This window comes from Megalobrama amblycephala, linkage group LG19 (assembly GCF_018812025.1).
Source record: "Megalobrama amblycephala isolate DHTTF-2021 linkage group LG19, ASM1881202v1, whole genome shotgun sequence".
Taxonomy (NCBI): Eukaryota; Metazoa; Chordata; class Actinopteri; order Cypriniformes; family Xenocyprididae; genus Megalobrama; species Megalobrama amblycephala.
The window spans coordinates 39,169,773-39,195,327 of record NC_063062.1 but is presented as its reverse complement, the minus strand read 5'-3'; the positions used below and the strand labels follow the sequence as shown (position 1 = coordinate 39,195,327).

The following is a 25,555-nucleotide window of genomic DNA, read 5'->3' as shown; positions in this document are numbered from 1 at the left end:
AATAATTCATTCTGCACAAGGAAACACTTAATAAAGGTAGGTAATAGACGACTTGTGTTGGGTTACGTTGGGTGGCATTGCTGTGTGGAGCTTTGACAAAAATGACAAGACTCTCAGATTGACATGGAAACTTTAGTACAGCTAATTATGATAGACTTAGCTCTTGGTGAATGGAGGATTTGCACAAACTTGAAGAAAATGACTGCTTTTATTATTGTTTTAGGCTGCTGTACATTTCTTTCATTTGTGCTAAATTAAGTTATTAGAAGTTCATAATAGAAGAAACACTCAATGCTGATTACGATTTTAAACAGCAGAACAGATGAAGTTTACCTGAGCGTCATAATGTTCCTCATACTTGCTGAAGGCACTGAAATGTTGAGTCGCATTAAAGTGTGTGTGTGTGTGTGTGTGTGTGGTCCTGCTATTCCCTATGTTATTGGATTTCAAATGTCCACACAAGCATAGTGATACCAGTAATTTTTGACCTTGTGGGGACATTTTTTTTATTATTATTATTTTTTTGGTCCCCATGAGGAAAACAACTTATAAATCATAAGAAATTATGTTTTTTGAAAATGTAAAAATGTAAAAATTTCCTGGGTTAAGGGATAATATATGAATATACAGTTTGTATGGTATAAAAAATCATTATGCTTATGGAAAGTCCCCATAAAACATGGAAACCCAAAGCGCGCGCGTGTGTGTATTAGTCTTACACGGTTGCAACAGCTGTGGCTCTGGTCATAAGATCAGTCTCACGGTACTGTGTGGAGTTCATGGCCCAACATGCCATAGTTAAGATAGCAGCATGTGATGAAATACAGTGAGAGTTAAGGACAAGAGCCTTACTACAGGATCAGATTCATCAAGAACCAAGATGCAGACAGTAATTTCATAATGATTCTATTGTTTTGAAATATGTTGAATTTACTGACAAGCATTTAACTAAAACATACTTTGTCATTTCTGTCATGTATTTAAAAAAATATATGCAATTAAACATTTGTTATGATGTCGTAAATTCGTACATTTAAAATATATTAACTTTAAATGTAATATCAAATAACGTAAAATTTAATTTGACATTATTGAAAGTGCATTTGCCAACACTTTCTTTGGTTTCACTTTATTTGAAGGTGACATAGTTACATTGTAATTACTCAAATAAGTACTGAGTAATATTAATGTACTTACTATAGAGTTCCAGTTAGGGTTAGGGTTTGGTTTAGGGTTAGTTACCTGTAATTATACATAATTTACTGTTATTACATAGTAAGTACATGTAATAAGTCACCTTACAATAAAGTGTTACCTTTATTTTCCTGTGTCCTTGTTACGTGGTACATGTAATAAGAGTAAATTATATCCAACTTACTCTAACCCTAACCCTAAAGTGCATTAAGTGAGTATTACTCAGTGCTTAATTGAATTATGACACTGTAACACAGACACCATAAAATAGTGAGTTACACTTTATTTTAAGGCGTCTTTGTTACACTGTAATTATGCATTTAAGTACTAAGTAATATTAAGTAACTACATGTATTTGTTTGGTTTGAGGTTAATTGCATGTAAATTTATAGTTATTACTAACATGTAACATATGTAACAATGACACTGTAAAATAGTGTTACCAAACTGCAATTTTAAAAAAGTGTTAAGAAAAGTAGTCATGAAAGTGTACTCTCTTTAAGTGACCTTTTACTTCATTAATATTATATTATCTGCAATTTTTGAACAAAAGATTTGAAACACCCCACAAGTGCACATTCAGTCCAGTTAAGCACACTTCTTTTCCACTGGGGAATTGAATCTCTAATCCAGTGCTGAAAGACTTGCAGACTCTGTCAGCGATGTTTGATATGTTTTGATACTTCATGTGCTTCACTGGAACAGGCAGCTCTCAGCCAGCTCCTCCCAACACGAGTATGGGAATAATGTCTGTGTGTGTGATACAAGTGCCATTCCTGCCACGTTTCAGGAGTCAGATGTGTTAATGGGACACCGTTGCACTGAGGAGCGAATCGGGGTACGGGGGGGTTGGAGTTGAGACTTGCTGAAGTCGCTATAGATAGGCTGCGATGCCACTGAAATATGCAGACTCTTACATGCAGGTCAGATTCTGTTTAGAAGAGGAGGAACAACCACATGCTGCTGTTGTGGATGAGATGATGCAACATTCACTAATTTTGATGATTATTATATATAGCATTGCCAAAAAGTATATGTAGTGTCATTGCAGAAAGTGTCCAAAGGTACAGTTTTCAATCTAAGGGCCCTATTTTAACAATTTAAGCACATGGTCTGAAGAGCATGCCGCAGGTGCAATTAGGGCATGTCCGAATCCACTTTTGCTAGTTTAACGATGGAAAAAATGGTCCAAAAGGGTTGTACCTAGTCTCTTAATGAGTCATGGGTGTGTTTTGGGCGTAACGTGCAATAAACCAATCAGAGTGTCATCTCCCATTCTCTTTAAAAGCCAGTTATGCTTGCACCATGGCAGATTCACTATTTACATGGTGGAATATAGACACCCTCAACCGGATGAGTCAGTTTAAGTACATGTGTGTATTGCCACGATTGGTCAAATAGTTATCCAATTTCATTCATCAAATAGGTCATTCTGTTACATGCAATGACTATCCATTATGACATGTAGGTATTTTTATCTTTATGTACACAATAATAATCTTTTACACTGTAATCCTTTTATTTTTAATATTTGGCATGTTTGTGCGCTGCTGCGCATCCCTGTTTGTGTAAAAAGAAGAGTGTACGTGTGTTGTGCACCCGCCTATAGGAGCATATTACTAACACACATTTTAAATAACAAAAAAAAAATACTTTAGACCAGGTTTCTGTTGGTCAGTGGCGCAGTTGTTTTCAGTTGCCTCAAAATAGCAACACGCCAACAATGCACCTGAACACAGCTTATTTTCAGACCAGCACGCCCATGGGTGAACAGATGCATTTGCTATTTAAACAACGTGGCACTGGACGTGAAACATTAACTGTGTTGAGCTGAAACTAGCAAAAAACACTTGTGTCGCGTCTGGCGTCGCATTGCGCCAGATGTATGATAGGGCCCTATTTCATGCTGCACCAACAGTGAAAATGTTTCTGGCAACTTTGGACATTGTATCTGTGTTTGTTATAGGTTTACCCACTTATCAAGTGTTTTCTATAAGTAAAATAATAATACACCATATTAATGTTACAAATATTCAGCTTTTACACAGATTTTAATTGCATAATGACTGATTTATAAAGAGTTAGAATTAGTTTTTCTTTTATTATCGGGTCAGAAATGAAAGCCTAAAGGGAATGGGTAATCATGCATTCCTGTAACAGCACTGACGTCATTCTGGGGTGTGTTTCCCAAACGGAACTGTGGTTGCAAGTTCCGTCGTTATCAACATTGTTCAAAGAGTTCATTCCTCAGATGCCATGTCCATAACTGATAGCAAAAAATCTAGCATTAATTCAATCTGAAAATTCTGTTATCATTTACTCACCCTCAAGTTACTCCAAACGTGTATGAATTTCTTTCTGCTGCTGAACACAAAAGAAGATATTTTGAAGAATGTCGGTAACACAACAGTTGATGGGCCCCAATCACTTCTATAGTATTTTTTCCATACTATGGAAGTCAATGGGGCCCATCAACTGTTTGGTTACCAACATTCTTCAAAATAGACTTGATTGATTGAACTAACTGACTACTAATTAACTTGTTTTTCTCTCAGATTTGGTGTTGGGTGTTATTTTATCTCAAGAAATATCCTAGTTTCCTGTTTAAAGGGAGGCATTTCCTCCTTGGCTTTACACACCCTCAGGAGATCCATCATACCTCCCCTGAGGCAGGACGGACGTGCTGAGAAAAAATACTCTCAATTCGGACAAATTGAGAATGGGATTTTTTTCCACTTTTACCCACAAAGATAACAAAAAATATATTTATATTTTATAAATGTATCTGTTACTCATTTCCTTGAATCTGATTGGACAAAAGTGCAGGACAAGTCATCAATAGTTTAGCTCTATTTTCCTTGGAGAGAGAGTATATATGCTAGAAATGAATTTAATTAACATTTAAGAAGGACACGAACATGACCTCAAAGTTAAAAGTTTCAAAACTCTCATTTTTGATTTAATGGAGTCATTTTAATTTTGTGTCTGCAGTAGGAACGCTTGTTTTTATAATAGACTCATTTGTTTTTGCCTCACGTTTGCTTTTATAATGGACTCTCAGTTTTGCAAAATGCAAAATGAAACCACCACAAGAGAGGATTTTCAGAGATGAACACTTTAGCATGTGTATCAAATTATCAATCATATTCTGAGCATCCAAATTCAGCCTTCATACAGTCTCGGATCTGTTCTGACAATGTCAGCAATGCTTCCCCTCACTGTCCTCTTATAAACAGAAACAACAGCAACCGTCAGTGGCTTGACGTGTTTCTCAGAAACACGAAATGCAATTTAGATCTATAGATTAGGATATTTTTGTGACCCTTCACAAAGTTTCGTACAGAGTTTGTTTATTTTGGAACATTGGATATCAGACACAGATCCTCGTGTCTTTGTTTGGATTAGGGATGGACAAATACCCATGTGGGCAACTGTTGGGCTTATGGCATTGGTCTAGTTGTAGTTCTTGTGTCATTATCAAGTGCCTATTCTCATACCAAATGATCTTGTGACTGTATTGAATCAACAGCAACAGAATTACATCCCTGTCCTCTGCTGTCCTTGTAAGTGGCTGGAATGTGTTCAATAGAACGTAATAGAACAGAGGAGGTTGAGGCAGTGGGTTTGAATCAGAAGTTAACTCAATTTGTATTAATTTCATTTATGTAGATAGAGCATTTTAAAAGGTCTGTACAATTATATACACTATTAGTCAAAAGTTTGGACACTCTTACTCATTGTTTACGCAGTAATGTAAAAATTAGAGGGGATGTTAATTATTATTAATTGTTTTTAATAACCCTACAAGTTCGATTAAAACATCAAAATATAAGGAAGATATTATATATATATATATATATATATATATATTTTTTTTTTTTTTTTTTTTTTTTTTTTAAATGAGGGAAGAACCCTAAACTTGGTCAAAGTATTTATCTCACAAAATTATTTGGCAAAAAAGGCAAACTACTACAGGTTTTGTTTTACTATGCAAAAATAAAACGCATAGAAAACCAAAATTGTCACAGAAAAAGGCATACATTGGCTACAATGTATTTTTCGTTGGTTTTTTCTTGTTTTTGCATGTGTTCATAATTTCTTTGTCTGATAGCCATGGGAAAAACTTATGTCCGCACAGTTCAACATGTTTCATTGCGATATTACAAATAAAACAATTGACTCCAACCACAACTATGCAATATACTCAAAAAATCTTTTACAAATTTTAATAATATTTGAATAAAGGGATGTCAATTTTCCTAGGCTGGGCATCATTTTTGGCCAGGTCTTAGATCAAAACTTTAAGATTAGGGTCCAATTCTCACTATTAAAGGGTTAGTTCACCCAAAAATGAAAGTTCTGTTATTAGTTACTCATCCTCAAGTCTCATGTCCCACACTCGTAAGACCTTCGTTCATCTTCGGAAGACAAATGAAGATATTTTTGATGAAATCTGAAAGGTATATGACTCCATAGACAGCAATATAATCAACACTTTAAGATCCAGATAGGCACTAAACAAGGAAGCCTTCACTGTGCTTACTGTGGCACCTGCGTGAGGATAATGACAGGGAAGAGAAGATATTGTTGAATAAAGTCGTTATTTTTGTTTTGTTTCGTCGCTCCATAACATTAAGATTGAACCACTGTAGTCACGTGGACTATTTTAACAATGTCTTAAGTACCTTTCTGGACCTTGAATGTGTTGATTATATTGCTGTCTATGGACGATTTGGACGATTTGCGTCAATAAACTCCTGATTACCGCTTATTAATAGTTAGTAGTTTGTAGTAAAGAAGTTGTTAAGTTTAGGTATTGGGCAGGATTAAGGGATGTAGAATAAGGTCATGCAAAATAAGGCATTACAATGTGATTTATAAGTACTAATAAACAACCAATATCCTAGTAATATGCATGCTAATAAGCAACTAGTGAGAATTGGACGCTAAAGTTTTACCCAAAAAAAAAAAAAAAAAAAAAAAAATCATGATAAACAAATTCAATGAGGTGTGTCCTGAAGTGTAAATTCACATTTTAATTCCCTGTTCACTGTTCTCTATGTTATGTATCAGTGTCCTTAAATCAGTTGGTGCCATTTTTTGTATAAATGAGCTTTTCCTACCCCCTATAATTATAAATTGTGAGCATGCGTTAGCTGTGTGTAAGTGCCTTTATGTTTGGCTGATGTGTACCTAGCTTTCCTATTATATGGCAGCATTTGTAGGATCTCTAGTGTTAACAGCTCTGTCATTACAGAAGCACATGTAGGTCAGGCCAGCACATGTTTATATAAAGATCAGATATGTGCAGCACCATTCCAGTCTTCTGTCCCCTCCTCTGGACACATAGCATCACTAGGGAACAGCTGCCTCTTTCACTCACAAACAGAAACAGAAACACACACATATACACACACACAAAAAATCCATTTTCCAAACTGTTTGTGTAGGGTTGTGGGGATGCTGGAGCCTATCTCAGGGTCTCAGGACATTGACAGAGAAACACTCTGAAATGACGGCCAGTCCATCACAGTCACACAGACATGCATATATAAATATTATTTTGCCTGATTTTTGCAGTTCCTTTTAAAGGACACCTACAATGTCAACTGTTTTTAATTTATAAAAGTGACTGTAATGAGATATATATATATAAATAACATGAGTTACATTTATTTCATTGTCTTGCCATTTTGTTGATGGGGTTGTGGGCCTAAATAAGAAAAAAAAAAGGGAAGTACACAGCTGTTACAGCATGATAAAAGAACACCTGCTAGCGCCATGTTATGTGTGCCTGTCTTGTGTAACAGGTTATCCAATGTGGGTGTCTGAGCCCATTAGAAATTACCCGCTCGCTGGTCTACAGATCTCTTATACGCACTCTTACGGCAGAGACAGATACCAGACACCACTGCCGAATGAGGAATGAGAACCATGCAGATTGAGAGGGGACACCATTTGCAAGCCTACTAACCTGATGATCTATGGACTTTTTTTAGTCTCATAGATAACAACACAGTTGATATACAGCCATATCGCAATGCTAAGAGTGTGATATTGTGTTTATACAACAGTTCGACAGCACAAGTGTGTAAATAAATAAGAAATAACAATGGAGTGTCTTTAAAACCCTCTTTTTTTGCAGAACTACTTCCTTCTGCCACAGATTCATATCTCAAGTTACTAATTCTAAAACATCACTATAGAACTAGTAATGAAGGAATGTTGAGTCCCTCCGTTGAAACTCATTGATTTTGTACAGTATTATTGTGTGTGTGTGAGAGAGAGAGAGAGAGAGATCGCCTGAGCGAGCATTACCTGTGGCTGATATAACATTCATTCTTCAGGTCGATGTCCATAATATTATAACCATTATAAAAATCTGTTTGAATGTCCGCTGAGGAAAGCGATCTTTGTATTTTGTCCTTTTTACAATTAAAGGAAATTCCCCTAAACAACGCTAAAACAACGTCCAAGTCCCTTTCAATTTAAAAGTCTCTTTCACTCATTCACTCACACATTAATGTAACTTTCACTCAATCCATATTACACACTAATGGACCCTTTTTCAATAGCAAATACAACATATTATTTAAATAAAATAAGATTTATTTAACAACAATATTTAAATTAACAACAATAGCCATTATAAATGACAATAGGAAATAAAAACAAATGTACACTTAAGGCAAACTTACAAAAGCAGAGCTCTACAGGATGTAAGTTAAATATAGCCTTAATATTAAATTATTAAATTTAACATAGCCCAATTTGATTTTCTCAGGAACAAGTAATAGATTAATAAGAGCAAAGATTGCCTGTTTTATGTACTCAAAATTAGTTATATCTAATGTGAACCACTATAAGTGACAGCAGCAAATCCCTGAAGCACTGGCCGAGATGAAGCTGTTCTCAGCGGGTATATGAGCACTGAACGGCTGGAGCTCGCATCCGCGAAAGCATCAAACAAATTGTAAAATAGGTGCTATGATTAAATATGAGTCACATATTTCAGGTCTAAACAACTACATTCTATCCTAAAAAAACCTCTTAAAACTACAGTTTGTGGTAGTATTTGTAAAAAATACGGTGGATTTGCTCGGCCGCTTCAAGCGGAGTGATACAAACGGTGAAAAGGTAGGAGTGCTGTTATCACTAGTAGAATATCGCACGACTCTCAGCCAATCAGATTCGAGAACCAGAAAGAACTGTTGTATAAAGTGAGGTAGGTTTATGCTAGCCAAAGCTGGAGACATGTATTAAGGTCTTATAATATCATTGAAAGAGTTTCAAGAGGATCACAGATAAATCACAAACATTATTTTGCACTTATTTTTTTTACTTTTTTGCTTATCATAACCATGCAGAAACACACTGGGGTAAGCAAGTATTCAGTCATTAAATTAGACCCCCACCCTTGAAATTTAAACACAGCTGGTCACATAAGATACATTTAAGATGCCTTTTACAACCAGGTGTAAACTGAGAAAAGCTCTGATTGACGGATTTAAAATCTTGACATCTGGCAACCGCAAGCATGAAAGCTCGTAGTAGAGGCTTGTTAAAAAAAAGGTCTGTAATATTTAGTCTCTTTTTTTCCAGTGAAGTTTTTATTTTATTTTTTAAGCTACATTTTAGTCTCATCTTTTTTTGTTAATGATATTGCATGTTGATGTTGGTGTCATCTCATCATGGAAAAATAAAAGGTTGTTAACACCTTTCATCATTAATTTTGTTAACGAAATTAACACTAATGTAAATCAGCCGAAATGTATTATTACAAAACAACTATAATACAGTTATTACAAACAAGTCATTTTGACTGATGGCTGCTGACATCTAATTTCAGACTCTGACAGAGAGGACAGTCATGGGAATACAGAAGCCAGAGATTCACCCGTAGGTAGCCACTTGCCAAACCATTACCTCTTTAAAGCCAATAGAAGGTGGCTGTTTTATTTTATTGATCTTATCTCTGCCTTGTTTGTCACCTTACAAATAGGTAAACAGCAAAAGACGCTCTCCCCCCTCAGACAGACCTCCCTTTGGCCCTCATCTAAGTACACACCACAGCATCTCTGCTGATGAACAGGACAGCCCAGAGCGAATTGTGAGTACTACAAATATAATTCCAAGCTCTATGTGAGCCAGCCATGTGGAGATATGGATTTCTAACCTCTCTCGATTTTATTTCCACATTTGTTTCCAAGGTTCAGAAGGAAAAACTCCATGCAGAACTGAAACAAGTTCTGAGTCAGAAGAGAAGCCAGCTTAGAGACACCCAATCCACAGACATGGAGGATCCCTCCAACACAGACAATAAGAATGAGGTAAGAGAAAATAGCACTGTTGCGGAATACAGTATGAACATCTCAAGCATGAAGGTATACCACTCAAAGCATATGTAAAACCTTGTTTGAAATTAAATTACTTGTTTGACCCTCACCCTTCACCATTGCACATTTTTACTTTGAAATTTTATGAGCAGGCGGAAAAGGATACCCAGTTGTCAGAGCTTGTGGAAGTGGTTGTTGAAACACAGGCTGAAGTTGGAGCTAGTGGGTACAGTGTGGTGGGTGGAGGGGAGCGTGGCATCTTCATCAAAGAGGTCTTGAAAGACTCCCCAGCAGCGAAGCACCTCAGCCTACAGAAAGGTACCCAGGGACTGTATTTTACATTACAAAGGGCAATGTCAAATACAATATAAAGTTGAGAACCAACTTTAACCTCACAAACTTTAATGTACAACATTTCCATACTGAATATGGGTGTACTGAATTTATTTTGTTTCCTGATTTACTAAGAATACAAAGAGAAATCATGTAAGTTATAATTTTTGATGATGTGTTATTGCAGGAGATCAACTGCTAAGTGCCAGGGTGTATTTTGATAACGTGAAATATGAGGACGCATTAAAAATTCTTCAGTGTGCAGAACCCTACAAAGTGTCCTTCTTTTTGAAGAGGACTGTGCCAGGAAGTGAAGTCAGCATACGTCCAGGTGCACAAAATCTTGAGCTCAGAGGACCTAAGGCCAAGATGCAAAGAATGGTACATGCTGAAATATTGCTATACAATAGAATGACTTTTTGAACATCCACAATATTGCCCAAAGTGAATTCATATTATTAAACAAAAGTAATTACAACAGTAGAAACTAGAAGGATTGATAACCTTTCTCTTGCAGAGCGTCAAAAGTGTGAAACCGTTCAAAGCCAAGAAAAGGAGAGGAGGAAGATTTGGCTTGAAAAGACTGAAAGAGAACAAAAAAGCAAGAGCACGGGCAGAGCTGGACATTGAGGGCTCACCAAGCAGATCAGACCTCAGTCCGGTTGATGTTGAGTTTGTTTTCCCAAAGTTCAAGATGAGGAAAGATGGGAAGGCCACTGCAGATTTATCAGGAGATCTCGAGGGTGCGATCGCTAGTGGCAAGAAAAAGAGGAACACAAGATTTCCAAAAATAAAAGCCACAGACGCTGCTGAAGGGAATGTCAGTGTAGATGTTGCAACACATGAGGGAGAGGCCTCTGGAGCAAAGCTGAAGGTCAAGGCAAAAGGTCCAAAATTTGGAATGAATTTGCCCAAATTGAAAAAGTCAAAATTAGATGTACAATCTTCAAATGACAGTTTCGAGGTGAAAGACTTAGAGGCCAAAATTAAGCCTCCGTTAGTAGAGTGCGATTTGAACGTGCCTCAGGGCAAAGCTGAAACTAATGTTCCTAATTTTGAGGTTAGTGTTAAAGGAAAAGGAGAAGGTCCTGAGATTAAAATGCCAAAAGTGAATTTGGATGTCTCAGATACAAAGATAACAATCCCAAAGTTTAAACTACCAAAGGTAAGACTTTCTTGTCATTCAGATGAAATTGATGGAGAGGCAAGTAAACAAAATGATACATATGAAAATAAACTGAAAATGTCTAAGATTGACATCAAAGCACCAAATGTGGATTTGGATTTGAATCTCTCAAAATCTAAGAGCACGGATGAATCCAAAGATGCTGAAAGAATCAACACGGCCAAACTTGACACATCATTACCAAAGCTAAACCTTGATGCAAAACAAAAATTTGGAGATGACATTGATGGATCCATGGTCAAAGAGCATTTGATTTCTCTCCCCAAACTTGACATTGCAGTGCCCAAGACAGAGACATCAGATGTGGACATTGATCTTCCTACATTAGATGTGTCATTACCAAAGATGGCAGCAAAAAACATTGATACTGAGGGACATGCAAGTACAGGGGTAAAATTTGAAGTGACAAAATTAGACATCTCTCTTCCAAAAATAACATCCCCTGAGGGGGAAGTCATGGTTGAAGAACCTGGAGCAAAAATTGGAAAATTTCACAAGCCAAATATCAGTATTTCATTACCAAAAGGTAAAGCACAGGGAAAAGTGGAAGGTCATACTGAGAAAGGAGCAAATGTTGACATTTCTTTACCTGAGGGGGGTGCAGATATTGAGGGCCAGTTTGGAAAAGGGGGAAAGTTTAAAATGCCTAGCATAGGTGTCTCTAATGTAAAATTACCTGAGCCATCAATTGATATTTCACTCCCTGAAGGCAAAACAGAAGGAAATGTTAAGGTTGGAGAACCATCTGGGAAAGGAGGCAAATTCAAAATGCCACATCTAGATGTTTCGCTTCCAAAAATGAAATTATCCACAGGTGAAATCAATACTGAGGACCCAGAGGTCAAAGGTGAGAAATTCCAAATGCCATCCGTTGATATATCATTACCAAAAGGAAAAGTAGGGGCTGGTGTTGAGGTCGAGGGTCATTCTGGAAAAGGGGAAATGCCCAAAATTGAACTGAAAATGTCATTGCCAGAGGGTAAAATTTCTGAAAGTCATGATGTAAGCATTTCTGGAGTTGATATTTCATTACCAAAAGGAAAAACACATGAACACATTAATCTTGAGGTTGAGAATGGAGATAAGTTTCAAATTCCTAAATTTGATGCAAGTCTACCTAAACTCAAATCAGGAGAAAGTGACTTTGATGTTAAAACACCCAATACCAAAGTTGGAAAGTTTCACATGCCAGAAATCGATATTTCATTGCCACATAAAAAAGATGAAACAGATATTAATGTGGAACCCTCTGGTAAATGTGGAAGGGTTGAAATGCCAAATGTTGATATCTCTCTGCCTGCAGTGAAAGCTTCTGGTGTTGAGATTTCCTTGCCAAAAATGAAGTCAGCACAGGGTGACATTAGTATTGAAGAGTCTGACAGCAAAAGATTCAATGTGCCATCTGTTGATATATCATTTCCAAAAGTAACAGGCACAGGTGATGTAGATGTCAAGAGACATTCTGGAAAAATGGGGAAATTTGATATGCCAAAACTGGATATTTCCTTGCCAAAAATTGAATCAACTAAAGGAGAACTCAGCATGGAAGAACCTGAATTCAAAGGTGGAAAATTGCATATGCCTTCTTATAATATCTCCTCAGCAAAGGTTAAAGCAGAGGGTGATGTTTATCTCAAGGGAGAAACCAAAAAGGGGACAAAATTTAAAATGCCAAAATTGGACATTAACGTACCACAAATGAAATCAACAGGGACTGAAATCAATATTGAAGGACCTGAAGTGAAGGGTGAAAAGATAGATATGCCAGATGTTGACATTTCTCTTCCACAAGGAAAAGTAAAGGGAGATGGCACTGTTAATGTGAATACTGGTAATGTTGCTATGCCCTCTGTTTCAATTTCATTGCCGAAATCAACAAATGAAAGAGACAAAAATGTCAATAGTCATGTCAAAAAGGGAGGAAAGTTTCACATGCCCAAATTAGATCTTTCACTTCCAAGGATTAAATCAAGACCAGTGGAAGTCATTGTTGAAGGACCTGAGTTAAAAGGAAGCACAGTTCACACACCCTCCATTGACATTTCTTTGCCTAAAGATAAAACTGAGGCAAACTTTGATATGGAAGGTCATTCTGGAACAGACATAAAGTTTGAAAAGCCAAAAATTGATATTTCACTGCCAAAAGTGAAAGCCCCAGAAGGAGAAATGAGAGCTGAAGACCCTCAGATCCACGGAGGAAAGTTAAATATGCCATCAGTTGAAATCTCCTTTCCAAAAGGGAAGGTGAAAGGACACACTGACCTTGAAGGCAAAACTACAGGGGCAAGTAAACTTAAGTTGCCTAAATTTGATATTAGCTCACCTAAAATGAAGTCTTCAGATGGAGAAATCAATATAGAAGCAACTGATATCCAAGGTGGAAAGTTTCACATGCCCTCTATAGATATCTCTCTGCCGGGTGGAGGAGCAGGAGGAGATATAGATGTTGAAGGACATGCAGGAAAAGGAGGAAAATTGAAAATGCCTAAATTTGATGTGTCCTTGCCTAAGATAAAACCATCAGGGGGTGAAATCGACATTGAAGGTCCCGATATCAAAGGTGGAAAGTTTCACATGCCTTCTATAGATATCTCTCTGCCAGGAGGAGGAGCAGGAGGAGATGTAGATGTTGAAGGACATACAGGAAAAGGAAGAAAATTTGAAATGCCTAAATTTGATGTGTCCTTGCCTAAATTAAAATCTTCAGGAGGTGAAATCGACATTGAAGGTCCAGATATCAAAGGTGGAAAGTTTCACATGCCCTCTATAGATATCTCACTGCCGGGTGGAGGAGCAGGAGGAGATGTAGATGTTGAAGGACATGCAGGAAAAGGAGGAAAATTGAAAATGCCTAAAGTTGATGTGTCCTTGCCTAAATTAAAATCTTCAGGAGGTGAAATCGACATTGAAGGTCCTGATATCAAAGGTGGAAAGTTTCACATGCCCTCTATAGATATCTCACTGCCGGGTGGAGGAGCAGGAGGAGATGTAGATGTTGAAGGACATGCAGGAAAAGGAGGAAAATTGAAAATGCCTAAAGTTGATGTGTCCTTGCCTAAATTTAAACCATCAGGAGGTGAAATTGATGTTGAAGGTCCCGATATCAAAGGTGGAAAGTTTCACATGCCCTCTATAGATATCTCTCTGCCAGGAGGAGGAGCAGGAGGAGATGTAGATGTTGAAGGACATACAGGAAAAGGAAGAAAATTTGAAATGCCTAAATTTGATGTGTCCTTGCCTAAATTAAAACCATCAGGGGGTGAAATCGACATTGAAGGTCCAGATATCAAAGGTGGAAAGTTTCACATGCCCTCTATAGATATCTCTCTGCCAGGAGGAGGAGCAGGAGCAGATGTAGATGTTGAAGGACATACAGGAAAAGGAGGAAAATTGAAAATGCCTAAATTTGATATGTCCTTGCCTAAATTAAAACCATCGGGTGGTGAAATTGATGTTGAAGGTCCTGATATCAAAGGTGGAAAGTTTCACATGCCCTCTATTGATATCTCTCTGCCAGGAGGAGATGTAGATGTTGAAGGACATGCAGGAAAAGGAAGAAAATTTGAAATGCCTAAATTTGATGTGTCCTTGCCTAAATTTAAACCATCAGGAGGTGAAATTGATGTTGAAGGTCCCGATATCAAAGGTGGAAAGTTTCACATGCCCTCTATTGATATATCTCTGCCAGGAGGAGGAGCAGGAGGAGATGTAGATGTTGAAGGACATACAGGAAAAGGAGGAAAATTGAAAATGCCTAAATTTGATGTGTCCATGCCTAAATTAAAACCATCAGGAGGTGAAATTGATGTTGAAGGTCCCGATGTCAAAGGTGGAAAGTTTCACATGCCCTCTATTGATATCTCTCTGCCAGGAGGAGGAGCAGGAGGAGATGTAGATGTTGAAGGACATGCAGGAAAAGGAAGAAAATTTGAAATGCCTAAAGTTGATGTGTCCTTGCCTAAATTTAAACCATCAGGAGGTGAAATTGATGTTGAAGGTCCCGATATCAAAGGTGGAAAGTTTCATATGCCCTCTATAGATATCTCTCTGCCAGGAGGAGGAGCAGGAGGAGATGTAGATGTTGAAGGACATACAGGAAAAGGAAGAAAATTTGAAATGCCTAAATTTGATGTGTCCTTGCCTAAATTAAAACCATCAGGGGGTGAAATCGACATTGAAGGTCCGGATATCAAAGGTGGAAAGTTTCACATGCCCTCTATAGATATCTCTCTGCCAGGAGGAGGAGCAGGAGCAGATGTAGATGTTGAAGGACATACAGGAAAAGGAGGAAAATTGAAAATGCCTAAAGTTGATGTGTCCTTGCCTAAATTAAAACCATCAGGGGGTGAAATCGATGTTGAAGGTCCCGATATCAAAGGTGGAAAGTTTCACATGCCCTCTATTAGATATCTCTCTGCCAGGAGGAGGAGCAGGAGGAGATGTAGATGTTGAAGGACATACAGGAAAAGGAGGAAAATTGAAAATGCCTAAATTTGATGTGTCCATGCCTAAATTAAAACCATCAGGGGGTGAAATCGACATTGAAGGTCCGATATCAAAGGTGGAAAGTTTCACATGCCCTCTATAGATATCTCTCTGCCAGGAGGAGGAGCAGGAGCAGATGTAGATGTTGAAGGACATACAGGAAAAGGAGGAAAATTTGAAAATGCCTAAATTTGATATGTCCTTGCCTAAATTAAAACCATCAGGAGGTGAAATTGATGTTGAAGGTCCCGATATCAAAGGTGGAAAGTTTCACATGCCCTCTATTGATATATCTCTGCCAGGAGGAGGAGCAGGAGGAGATGTAGATGTTGAAGGACATACAGGAAAAGGAGGAAAATTGAAAATGCCTAAATTTGATGTGTCCATGCCTAAATTAAAACCATCGGGAGGTGAAATCGACATTGAAGGTCCCGATATCAAAGGTGGAAAGTTTCACATGCCCTCTATAGATATCTCTCTGCCAGGAGGAGGAGCAGGAGAGATGTAGATGTTGAAGGACATACAGGAAAAGGAGGAAAATTTAAAATGCCTAAAGTTGATGTGTCCTTGCCTAAATTAAAACCATCAGGAGGTGAAATTGATGTTGAAGGTCCCGATATCAAAGGTGGAAAGTTTCACATGCCCTCTATAGATTTCTCTCTGCCGGGAGGAGGAGCAGGAGGAGATGTAGATGTTGAAGGACATACAGGAAAAGGAAGAAAATTGAAATGCCTAAAGTTGATGTGTCCTTGCCTAAATTAAAACCATCAGGAGGTGAAATTGACATTGAAGGTCCCGATATCAAAGGTGGAAAGTTTCACATGCCCTCTATAGATATCTCTCTGCCAAGAGGACGGGCAGGAGGAGATGTAGATGTTGAAGGACATGCAGGAAAAGGAGGAAAATTGAAAATGCCTAAATTTGATGTGTCCTTGCCTAAATTAAAACCATCAGGGGGTGAAATCGACATTGAACGTCCTGATATCAAAGGTGGAAAGTTTCACATGCCCTCTATAGATATCTCTCTGCCAGGAGGAGGAGCAGGAGCAGATGTAGATGTTGAAGGACATACAGGAAAAGGAGGAAAATTGAAAATGCCTAAATTTGATGTGTCCTTGCCTAAATTAAAACCATCAGGTGGTGAAATTGATGTTGAAGGTCCCGATATCAAAGGTGGAAAGTTTCACATGCCCTCTATTGATATCTCTCTGCCAGGAGGAGGAGCAGGAGGAGATATAGATGTTGAAGGACATGCAGGAAAAGGAAGAAAATTTGAAATGCCTAAATTTGATGTGTCCTTGCCTAAATTTAAACCATCAGGAGGTGAAATTGATGTTGAAGGTCCCGATATCAAAGGTGGAAAGTTTCACATGCCCTCTATTGATATCTCTCTGCCAGGAGGAGGAGCAGGAGGAGATATAGATGTTGAAGGACATGCAGGAAAAGGAAGAAAATTTGAAATGCCTAAATTTGATGTGTCCTTGCCTAAATTTAAACCATCAGGAGGTGAAATTGATGTTGAAGGTCCCGATATCAAAGGTGGAAAGTTTCACATGCCCTCTATTGATATCTCTCTGCCAGGAGGAGGAGCAGGAGGAGATGTAGATGTTGAAGGACATACAGGAAAAGGAGGAAAATTGAAAATGCCTAAATTTGATGTGTCCTTGCCTAAATTAAAACCATCAGGTGGTGAAATTGTTGTGGAGGGTCCCGATATCAAAAGCGGAAAGTTTCACATGCCCTCTATTGATATCTCTCTGCCAGGAGGAGATGTAGATGTTGAAGGACATACAGGAAAAGGAGGAAAATTGAAAATGCCTAAAGTTGATGTGTCCTTGCCTAAATTAAAACCATCAGGAGGTGAAATCAATGTTGAAGGTCCCGATATCAATGGTGGAAAGTTTCACATGCCCTCTATAGATATCTCTCTGCCAGGAGGAGGAGCAGGAGGAGATATAGATGTTGAAGGACATACAGGAAAAGGAGGAAAATTGAAAATGCCTAAAGTTGATGTGTCCTTGCCTAAATTAAAACCATCAGGAGGTGAAATTGATGTTGAAGGTCCCGATGTCAAAGGTGGAAAGTTTCACATGCCCTCTATAGATATCTCTCTGCCAGGTGGAGGAGCAGGAGGAGATGTAGATGTTGAAGGACATGCAGGAAAAGGAGGAAAATTGAAAATGCCTAAATTTGATGTGTCCTTGCCTAAATTAAAACCATCAGGTGGTGAAATTGATGTTGAGCGTCCTGAAATCAAAGGTGGAAAGTTTCATATGCCCTCTATAGATATCTCTCTGCCAGGAGGAGGAGCAGGAGCAGATGTAGATGTTGAAGGACATACAGGAAAAGGAGGAAAATTGAAAATGCCTAAAGTTGATGTGTCCTTGCCTAAATTAAAACCATCAGGAGGTGAAATTGATGTTGAAGGTCCCGATGTCAAAGGTGGAAAGTTTCACATGCCCTCTATAGATATCTCACTGCCGGGTGGAGGGGCAGGAGGAGATATAGATGTTGAAGGACATACAGGAAAAGGAGGAAAATTGAAAATGCCTAAAGTTGATGTGTCCTTGCCTAAATTAAAACCATCAGGAGGTGAAATTGATGTTGAAGGTCCCGATGTCAAAGGTGGAAAGTTTCACATGCCCTCTATTGATATCTCTCTGCCAGGTGGAGGAGCAGGAGGAGATGTAGATGTTGAAGGACATGCAGGAAAAGGAGGAAAATTGAAAATGCCTAAATTTGATGTGTCCTTGCCTAAATTAAAACCATCAGGTGGTGAAATTGATGTTGAGCGTCCTGAAATCAAAGGTGGAAAGTTTCATATGCCCTCTATAGATATCTCTCTGCCAGGAGGAGGAGCAGGAGCAGATGTAGATGTTGAAGGACATACAGGAAAAGGAGGAAAATTGAAAATGCCTAAAGTTGATGTGTCCTTGCCTAAATTAAAACCATCAGGAGGTGAAATTGATGTTGAAGGTCCCGATGTCAAAGGTGGAAAGTTTCACATGCCCTCTATAGATATCTCACTGCCGGGTGGAGGGGCAGGAGGAGATATAGATGTTGAAGGACATACAGGAAAAGGAGGAAAATTGAAAATGCCTAAAGTTGATGTGTCCTTGCCTAAATTAAAACCATCAGGAGGTGAAATTGATGTTGAAGGTCCTGATATCAAAGGTGGAAAGTTTCACATGCCCTCTATTGATATCTCTTTGCCAGGAGGACGAGCAGGAGGAGATGTAGATGTTGAAGGACATGCAGGAAAAGGAAGAAAAATTGAAATGCCTAAAGTTGATGTGTCCTTGCCTAAATTAAAACCATCAGGAGGTGAAATCGACATTGAATGTCCCGATATCAAAGGTGGAAAGTTTCACATGCCCTCTATTGATATATCTCTGCCAGGAGGAGGAGCAGGAGGAGATGTAGATGTTGAAGGACATACAGGAAAAGGAGGAAAATTGAAAATGCCTAAAGTTGATGTGTCCTTGCCTAAATTAAAACCATCAGGAGGTGAAATCAATGTTGAAGGTCCCGATATCAATGGTGGAAAGTTTCACATGCCCTCTATAGATATCTCTCTGCCAGGAGGAGGAGCAGGAGGAGATATAGATGTTGAAGGACATACAGGAAAAGGAGGAAAATTGAAAATGCCTAAAGTTGATGTGTCCTTGCCTAAATTAAAACCATCAGGAGGTGAAATTGATGTTGAAGGTCCCGATGTCAAAGGTGGAAAGTTTCACATGCCCTCTATAGATATCTCTCTGCCAGGTGGAGGAGCAGGAGGAGATGTAGATGTTGAAGGACATGCAGGAAAAGGAGGAAAATTGAAAATGCCTAAATTTGATGTGTCCTTGCCTAAATTAAAACCATCAGGTGGTGAAATTGATGTTGAGCGTCCTGAAATCAAAGGTGGAAAGTTTCATATGCCCTCTATAGATATCTCTCTGCCAGGAGGAGGAGCAGGAGCAGATGTAGATGTTGAAGGACATACAGGAAAAGGAGGAAAATTGAAAATGCCTAAAGTTGATGTGTCCTTGCCTAAATTAAAACCATCAGGAGGTGAAATTGATGTTGAAGGTCCCGATGTCAAAGGTGGAAAGTTTCACATGCCCTCTATAGATATCTCACTGCCGGGTGGAGGGGCAGGAGGAGATATAGATGTTGAAGGACATACAGGAAAAGGAGGAAAATTGAAAATGCCTAAAGTTGATGTGTCCTTGCCTAAATTAAAACCATCAGGAGGTGAAATTGATGTTGAAGGTCCCGATGTCAAAGGTGGAAAGTTTCACATGCCCTCTATTGATATCTCTCTGCCAGGTGGAGGAGCAGGAGGAGATGTAGATGTTGAAGGACATGCAGGAAAAGGAGGAAAATTGAAAATGCCTAAATTTGATGTGTCCTTGCCTAAATTAAAACCATCAGGTGGTGAAATTGATGTTGAGCGTCCTGAAATCAAAGGTGGAAAGTTTCATATGCCCTCTATAGATATCTCTCTGCCAGGAGGAGGAGCAGGAGCAGATGTAGATGTTGAAGGACATACAGGAAAAGGAGGAAAATTGAAAATGCCTAAAGTTGATGTGTCCTTGCCTAAATTAAAACCATCAGGAGGTGAAATTGATGTTGAAGGTCCCGATGTCAAAGGTGGAAAGTTTCACATGCCCTCTATAGATATCTCACTGCCGGGTGGAGGGGCAGGAGGAGATATAGATGTTGAAGGACATACAGGAAAAGGAGGAAAATTGAAAATGCCTAAAGTTGATGTGTCCTTGCCTAAATTAAAACCATCAGGAGGTGAAATCGACATTGAATGTCCCGATATCAAAGGTGGAAAGTTTCACATGCCCTCTGTTGATATCTCTCTGCCAGGAGGAGGACCAGGAGGAGATGTAGATGTTGAAGGACATACAGGAAAAGGAAGAAAATTTGAAATGCCTAAATTTGATGTGTCCTTGCCTAAATTAAAACCATCAGGAGGTGAAATTGATGTTGAAGGTCCCGATATCAAAGGTGGAAAGTTTCACATGCCCTCTATTGATATCTCTCTGCCAGGAACCACAGAGGGAGGGCTTGATCTGGATGATGATACTAAAAAAGGTTTAAGATTTCACATGCCCACTGTTGATATCTCTCTTCCAAAAATGAAACTGACAGAGCGTGAACTCAAAGTTGGGTCAGAGAAGAAAGACAAAGACATTTCAGCACCCAAAATGAGTGACTTAAATGTCCCTGAGGCCACTTTAGGTGGTAACATCAAGCTGCCAACAGTGAAAATCCCAACTGTTGACATATCTGCTCCTAAAGTTGACCTGGGCTTCACTCTTCCAAAGGCAAAGGGCAGTGATAGAGAAAATATTGAACTTCTTAAGGCAGAGGGTGGAAGACCCTCATCTGGGGCAAGTTTTGATGTTCCAGATGTCTCTGTAAAAATGCCCAAAATTTCACTCCCTAAATTTGGCAGAAAATTGAAAAGTGGAGACAAACTAGAACCAGAGAGTCCAGGCTTATCTATAGATTTGGACTTGGAAAAAACATCACCATCAGTGGAAACAGATGCCAAAATGAATAAGTCCAAAATCAAAATGCCATCTATTGGAACACCTAAAAAAGATATTAAAATAATTGGCCCTGAAGCTGAAATGAAGATAAAGGCAGGCTCTGGAGAAATTACAAAACCAGAAATCAGAGTGGAGGGTCCTGATGACAAGGTCAGATACAAGCTCAAATTCCCCAAATTCAAGACAACTACTCCAAAAGCAAAACTCAAAGATGTAGAAATGGATATGCCTGCAGTGGATAACAAAGGAAAGGTCAAAATGCCAGCAGTTGAGATATCATTGCCAACAGCAAATATTCCAGAATGTGAGGTATTGCTTCCAAAAACTGAGGTTGATGTATCTGAAGCAGATATCAGAGGTTATGAGGGCAGTTTAAAAATTCCTAAGATGCCAACTATTGACATATCAGTTCCAAAAGTTGATTTAGATGTTTCCTTGCCTAGGCTAAAACTTCATGAACCAATGGAGTCAAACACTTCTGACTTAAACATTGATAGTAGTAGAGGTATAGTAAATTTCCCCCATGTTAAAATCCCTAAAGTAGACCTTTCACTTCCACATGGAAATACAGGTGACACAGGTAACTATGAGGTGGATATTGGAAGGAGGGGTAAATTAAGAATGCCAGAAGTGGAAATATCATTACCTCATGTGAAAAATGACACATCTAATGCTGACATTGAAATTAAAGGTGAAAAACTAAAAATGGCAAAAATTTCAGTGCCTAATGTTGATATATCTTTGCCTCATGGAAAAACAAAGGAAACTGATTCAGAATTTGGAGCTAAAGGAGGTAAATTAAAAATGCCAGACATCACAGTGCCTAAGATAGATTTATCTCTGCCTCATGGAAGCAAAGGAGAAAGTCATGCACCAGATTCAGAATTAGAAGGTGGAAAATTAAAGATGCCAACAGTTGATATATCCCTTCCTAAAATAAAATCTAAAGGTGTTGCTCCAGAACTTCAGCCTGGTGAAGGAAAAGGTAAAGTCATGATCCCTGGAATTAAACTACCAACAGTAGATATCTCATTACCTCATGGTAAAATAGAAGACAGTGATACTCTTGAACAGGGAGCGTGTGGCAAAGAAGGGAAATTCAAGGTGACTAATATCAAAATTCCAAAAGTAGATGTATCATTAGAAGGACAACAGGAGGATACAGAAAAAACAGAGGTCAGAAAACAAGGTGGCAACTTTCAGTTACCAAAAATGACAATGCCTAAAGTGGATATATCATTACCCTATGGCAAAACGGGCGACACTGAGGTTTCAGGATCTGTGGAAGTAGAAGGTGGACAACGTAAAATGCCTGATATTAAGATACCACAGGTAGACATTTCATTACCAGAAGGTAAAACTGTTGAGTTTGATACTAAAGAAGTAGAATCTGGAAGAGGGGGTGGAAAATTCGCTATGTCCAATGTTAAAATCCCAAAAGTAGATATAGTAATGTCAAGAGATCCAGACATGCCAGTTCCTTCTACTGATGCGGGCCTTAAGGATGCACATAAAGAGGGTAAAAAGATGAGAATGCCAACTACAGATATAGAGGGCCCTAATGTGGATCTAGAGTTGGATCTTGGATTATCGAAAAAAGGAAAAAAGAATAAAAAGAAGACTGCACTTCCAGAAATTGATCTTAGCCCCACTGCACCAAAACAACAAATAAAAGGGCCAAAAGTCAAAGGTTCAAAATTTAATATTGGAATGCCAAAAGTAAAAACTGGAAAAACTGATGCAAACTTAAAAGCTAATTTACCAGCACCAAAGATTTCTGAACTTGACTTTGACATTGAGACTGCAGAAGCTGACACTAATCATTCTGAAGAAGATAAAAAGCAAATGGGTAAAGTCAAAATTCCAAAGTTTGGGATACCTCTGCCATCTTTAAGTTCACCTGAAGCTAACATCACATCATCTCAGGTAAAAGTTCACTCTATAAACGTAGACTCTGAGGTGGAGTATGAGGGCCCACGTATGCCAAAGGTAACAAAAGCTGTATTTGTTATGGTGAATCCACAAACAGAAAGCTCTGCTAATGTAGGTGGTGAAGCAAGTGCAGAAATTGGAGATGAGAAGCTCAACCTGCCAAAGATAAAAATGAAGCCGAGTTTTGGCAAGTCTCGATCAAATGAAAAGGGGAAAGCAGTAAATTTGGAAGAGGAGGTGGAAACTGAAGGAAAGTCAAAAACTGGTAAGCTTAAATTGCCCAAAGTCACATTTTCATCTGGGCAGAGAGGATCATTTGATGTAACACCAAGTGGGTCTGATGATGGAACAAGTTCAAGTCTAAATGGTGACAAAGATGAAAAAGCAATGTTTGGAAAGCTTAAATTGCCCAAACTGGAGTTTTTTTCACCATACTCAAAAGATACAGTTCAGGAAGAGGAAATGGAAACAAGCATGACACATCTCAGGAAGGAGACCTCAGTGGAAAGTAAAGAGAGCAAGAAGACAATATCGGGTACAATGAGAGAGACTGATACTTTAGTATATTCAAAAGCAAGGACTGAAATGCTAGCAGAACGGGAGGGATCAGAGTCCCCAATACCTACAGTATCAGCTGGATTTGTCACTGTAAAGAAGAGTGAAGAAAGAGAGGAAACAACATGGTTCAAAGTACCCAAGGTTACCCTTAGTCCCCATTCTACTGGCATCCTCCACATCACACCAGAAAGCTCTCCAAAAGGAAGCAAGTCCTCTCTTCCTTGCTCTAGTGAGGAAGCCTCTGGAGGTTTCTATGTGAAGATGCCAAGTGTAGAATTTTTGACCCAAGAAATGTCCTCAGAGCATCTGATTACTAAAACAGAGGGAACTCTTACTGTAGTGACTAAGACAACAAAGTATACAGAAACAAAAAGTAGCAGTTCGAAACAGTAAGCATCTCAGTTGACATACAAATGACATACAGTTGGTAGTGGAATAATATATAGGCCCGAATATTTTTATATGTGGCAATTATTTCAGTCTTGCTGGTTTTATATTTAAAGCAAATAAAGCAAAAAATATATAAACAATAAATTATACCAAAAAAACACGACTTAAGCATAATAAAAATGTTGCTACAAAAAGAGTATTTATTTATTGTAGACCTTATTTTCAGGTTTTGTAACTTGCCACTGTATGACACTTTGAATTGATTTATCTGTAAAGATATTTCTCTGAGCAAACACATTTTGTTGTAGATAAGAAACACAACATAGGCACAAATCTGTGCAAAACAGACAGATACATATTAGGCATTTAGACATTTTGCATTTATTTTTGTTTTTGCTTATGCTTTTATTGTGCAGTCTTAGCAAAGTATGCCACTTAAATTGTAGAATTTTACAGCATTTTGGAAATATTGCTTTGCTTTTTTTGATGCCTGGTTTGTCTATGTGGTTTTTTGGTTGTTGTTATGGAATTCTGTTTATTTTAGATACTATTAGAAAGATATGTACTATTTTTACGTATTTATATGCATGATCTGTACAGATAAGATACTAAAAAAGGAAGCCTGTGATGTTGAGTATTTTTGTGATACATATTTTTGTGAAATATTCAAACAATATAAAGTTTTTTTCCCATCACATTTTTTAAGGATTGTGATATGCTGTACCAGATTGCCTTTCTCTGTTTGAGAACACTGAGTGTGAAAGAAAAGGAAAAAAAAATTTTTTTAAAATTAACTCTTGTGTTGATGGATTTAGCCTACATGAAAATGTATATGTATATTATATTTAAGGCAGGTTTCAGTATTGAACTGCATGATTGTAATGTGTTGCTTTTCTGAAACCATCATTTAGATGATGCTTATCTCCATCTAATGCAAAAATAGAATACTCAAATAAAATATTAACATTTTAATTTCCTGATCTTTTTCATTTTTAATTCTCACATAATTACAGCACTAATGTAGTACTAACGAGTAGTGGTCCAATTCTTAAACGGACATGGCAAGCAAAATTACAAACAATACAAACAGCAGGCATAACATTGTGCTTTCCTCAAGATCGCAATATACAGTAAAACTGAACACATGTAAAAATGTTTATGAATGATGAAATCTACATCCAGATAGTGAAAGCATTAAAGGAAGAATTTACTCAAAATGTTTATTTCGGTCATCGTTTACCAAACCTCACGTCATTCAAAACCCATATTACTTACTTTCTCCCATGAAAACACAAAAGCAGACATTTTGAAGAATGTATTGTTTGTTTTTGTCCATGCAATTACTTTGAAAGGAGACTGGGTCATTCCGTGTCAAATCAACCAAATTTCAGAAACATCCCTGGCTCAATTTTTTCATTTTGTTAATATTTTTTCTGTACAAAGACAAACATAAATAGTTATGAAAGCCAAAATATTAAATGTCACAGATGTATATTAACTGAGTAATCCATTGTTTTGTAGAAGGGGTCAAAATGACCATTTTCACCTGAGATTCACAGGGGTGTAAAAAATGACTTTAGAAAGATGGC

The 25,555-nt window shown here is 38.0% G+C and overlaps 1 protein-coding gene across 1 annotated transcript; it reads left to right on the top strand.

Moving 5' to 3' along the window:
- Positions 1-8: 8 nt before the first annotated feature.
- On the top strand, positions 9-24,938 carry prx (periaxin; the record flags this gene model as incomplete). Its single annotated transcript, XM_048168198.1, is given in 10 exon segments — positions 9-36; positions 9,044-9,093; positions 9,197-9,304; positions 9,405-9,524; positions 9,683-9,848; positions 10,051-10,244; positions 10,381-15,394; positions 15,762-16,028; positions 16,031-16,249; positions 16,252-24,938. Coding segments are annotated over 10 exon segments (13,884 nt in total), but the record flags the coding sequence as incomplete, so codon positions are not given.
- Between the last annotated feature and the right edge of the window lie 617 nt (positions 24,939-25,555).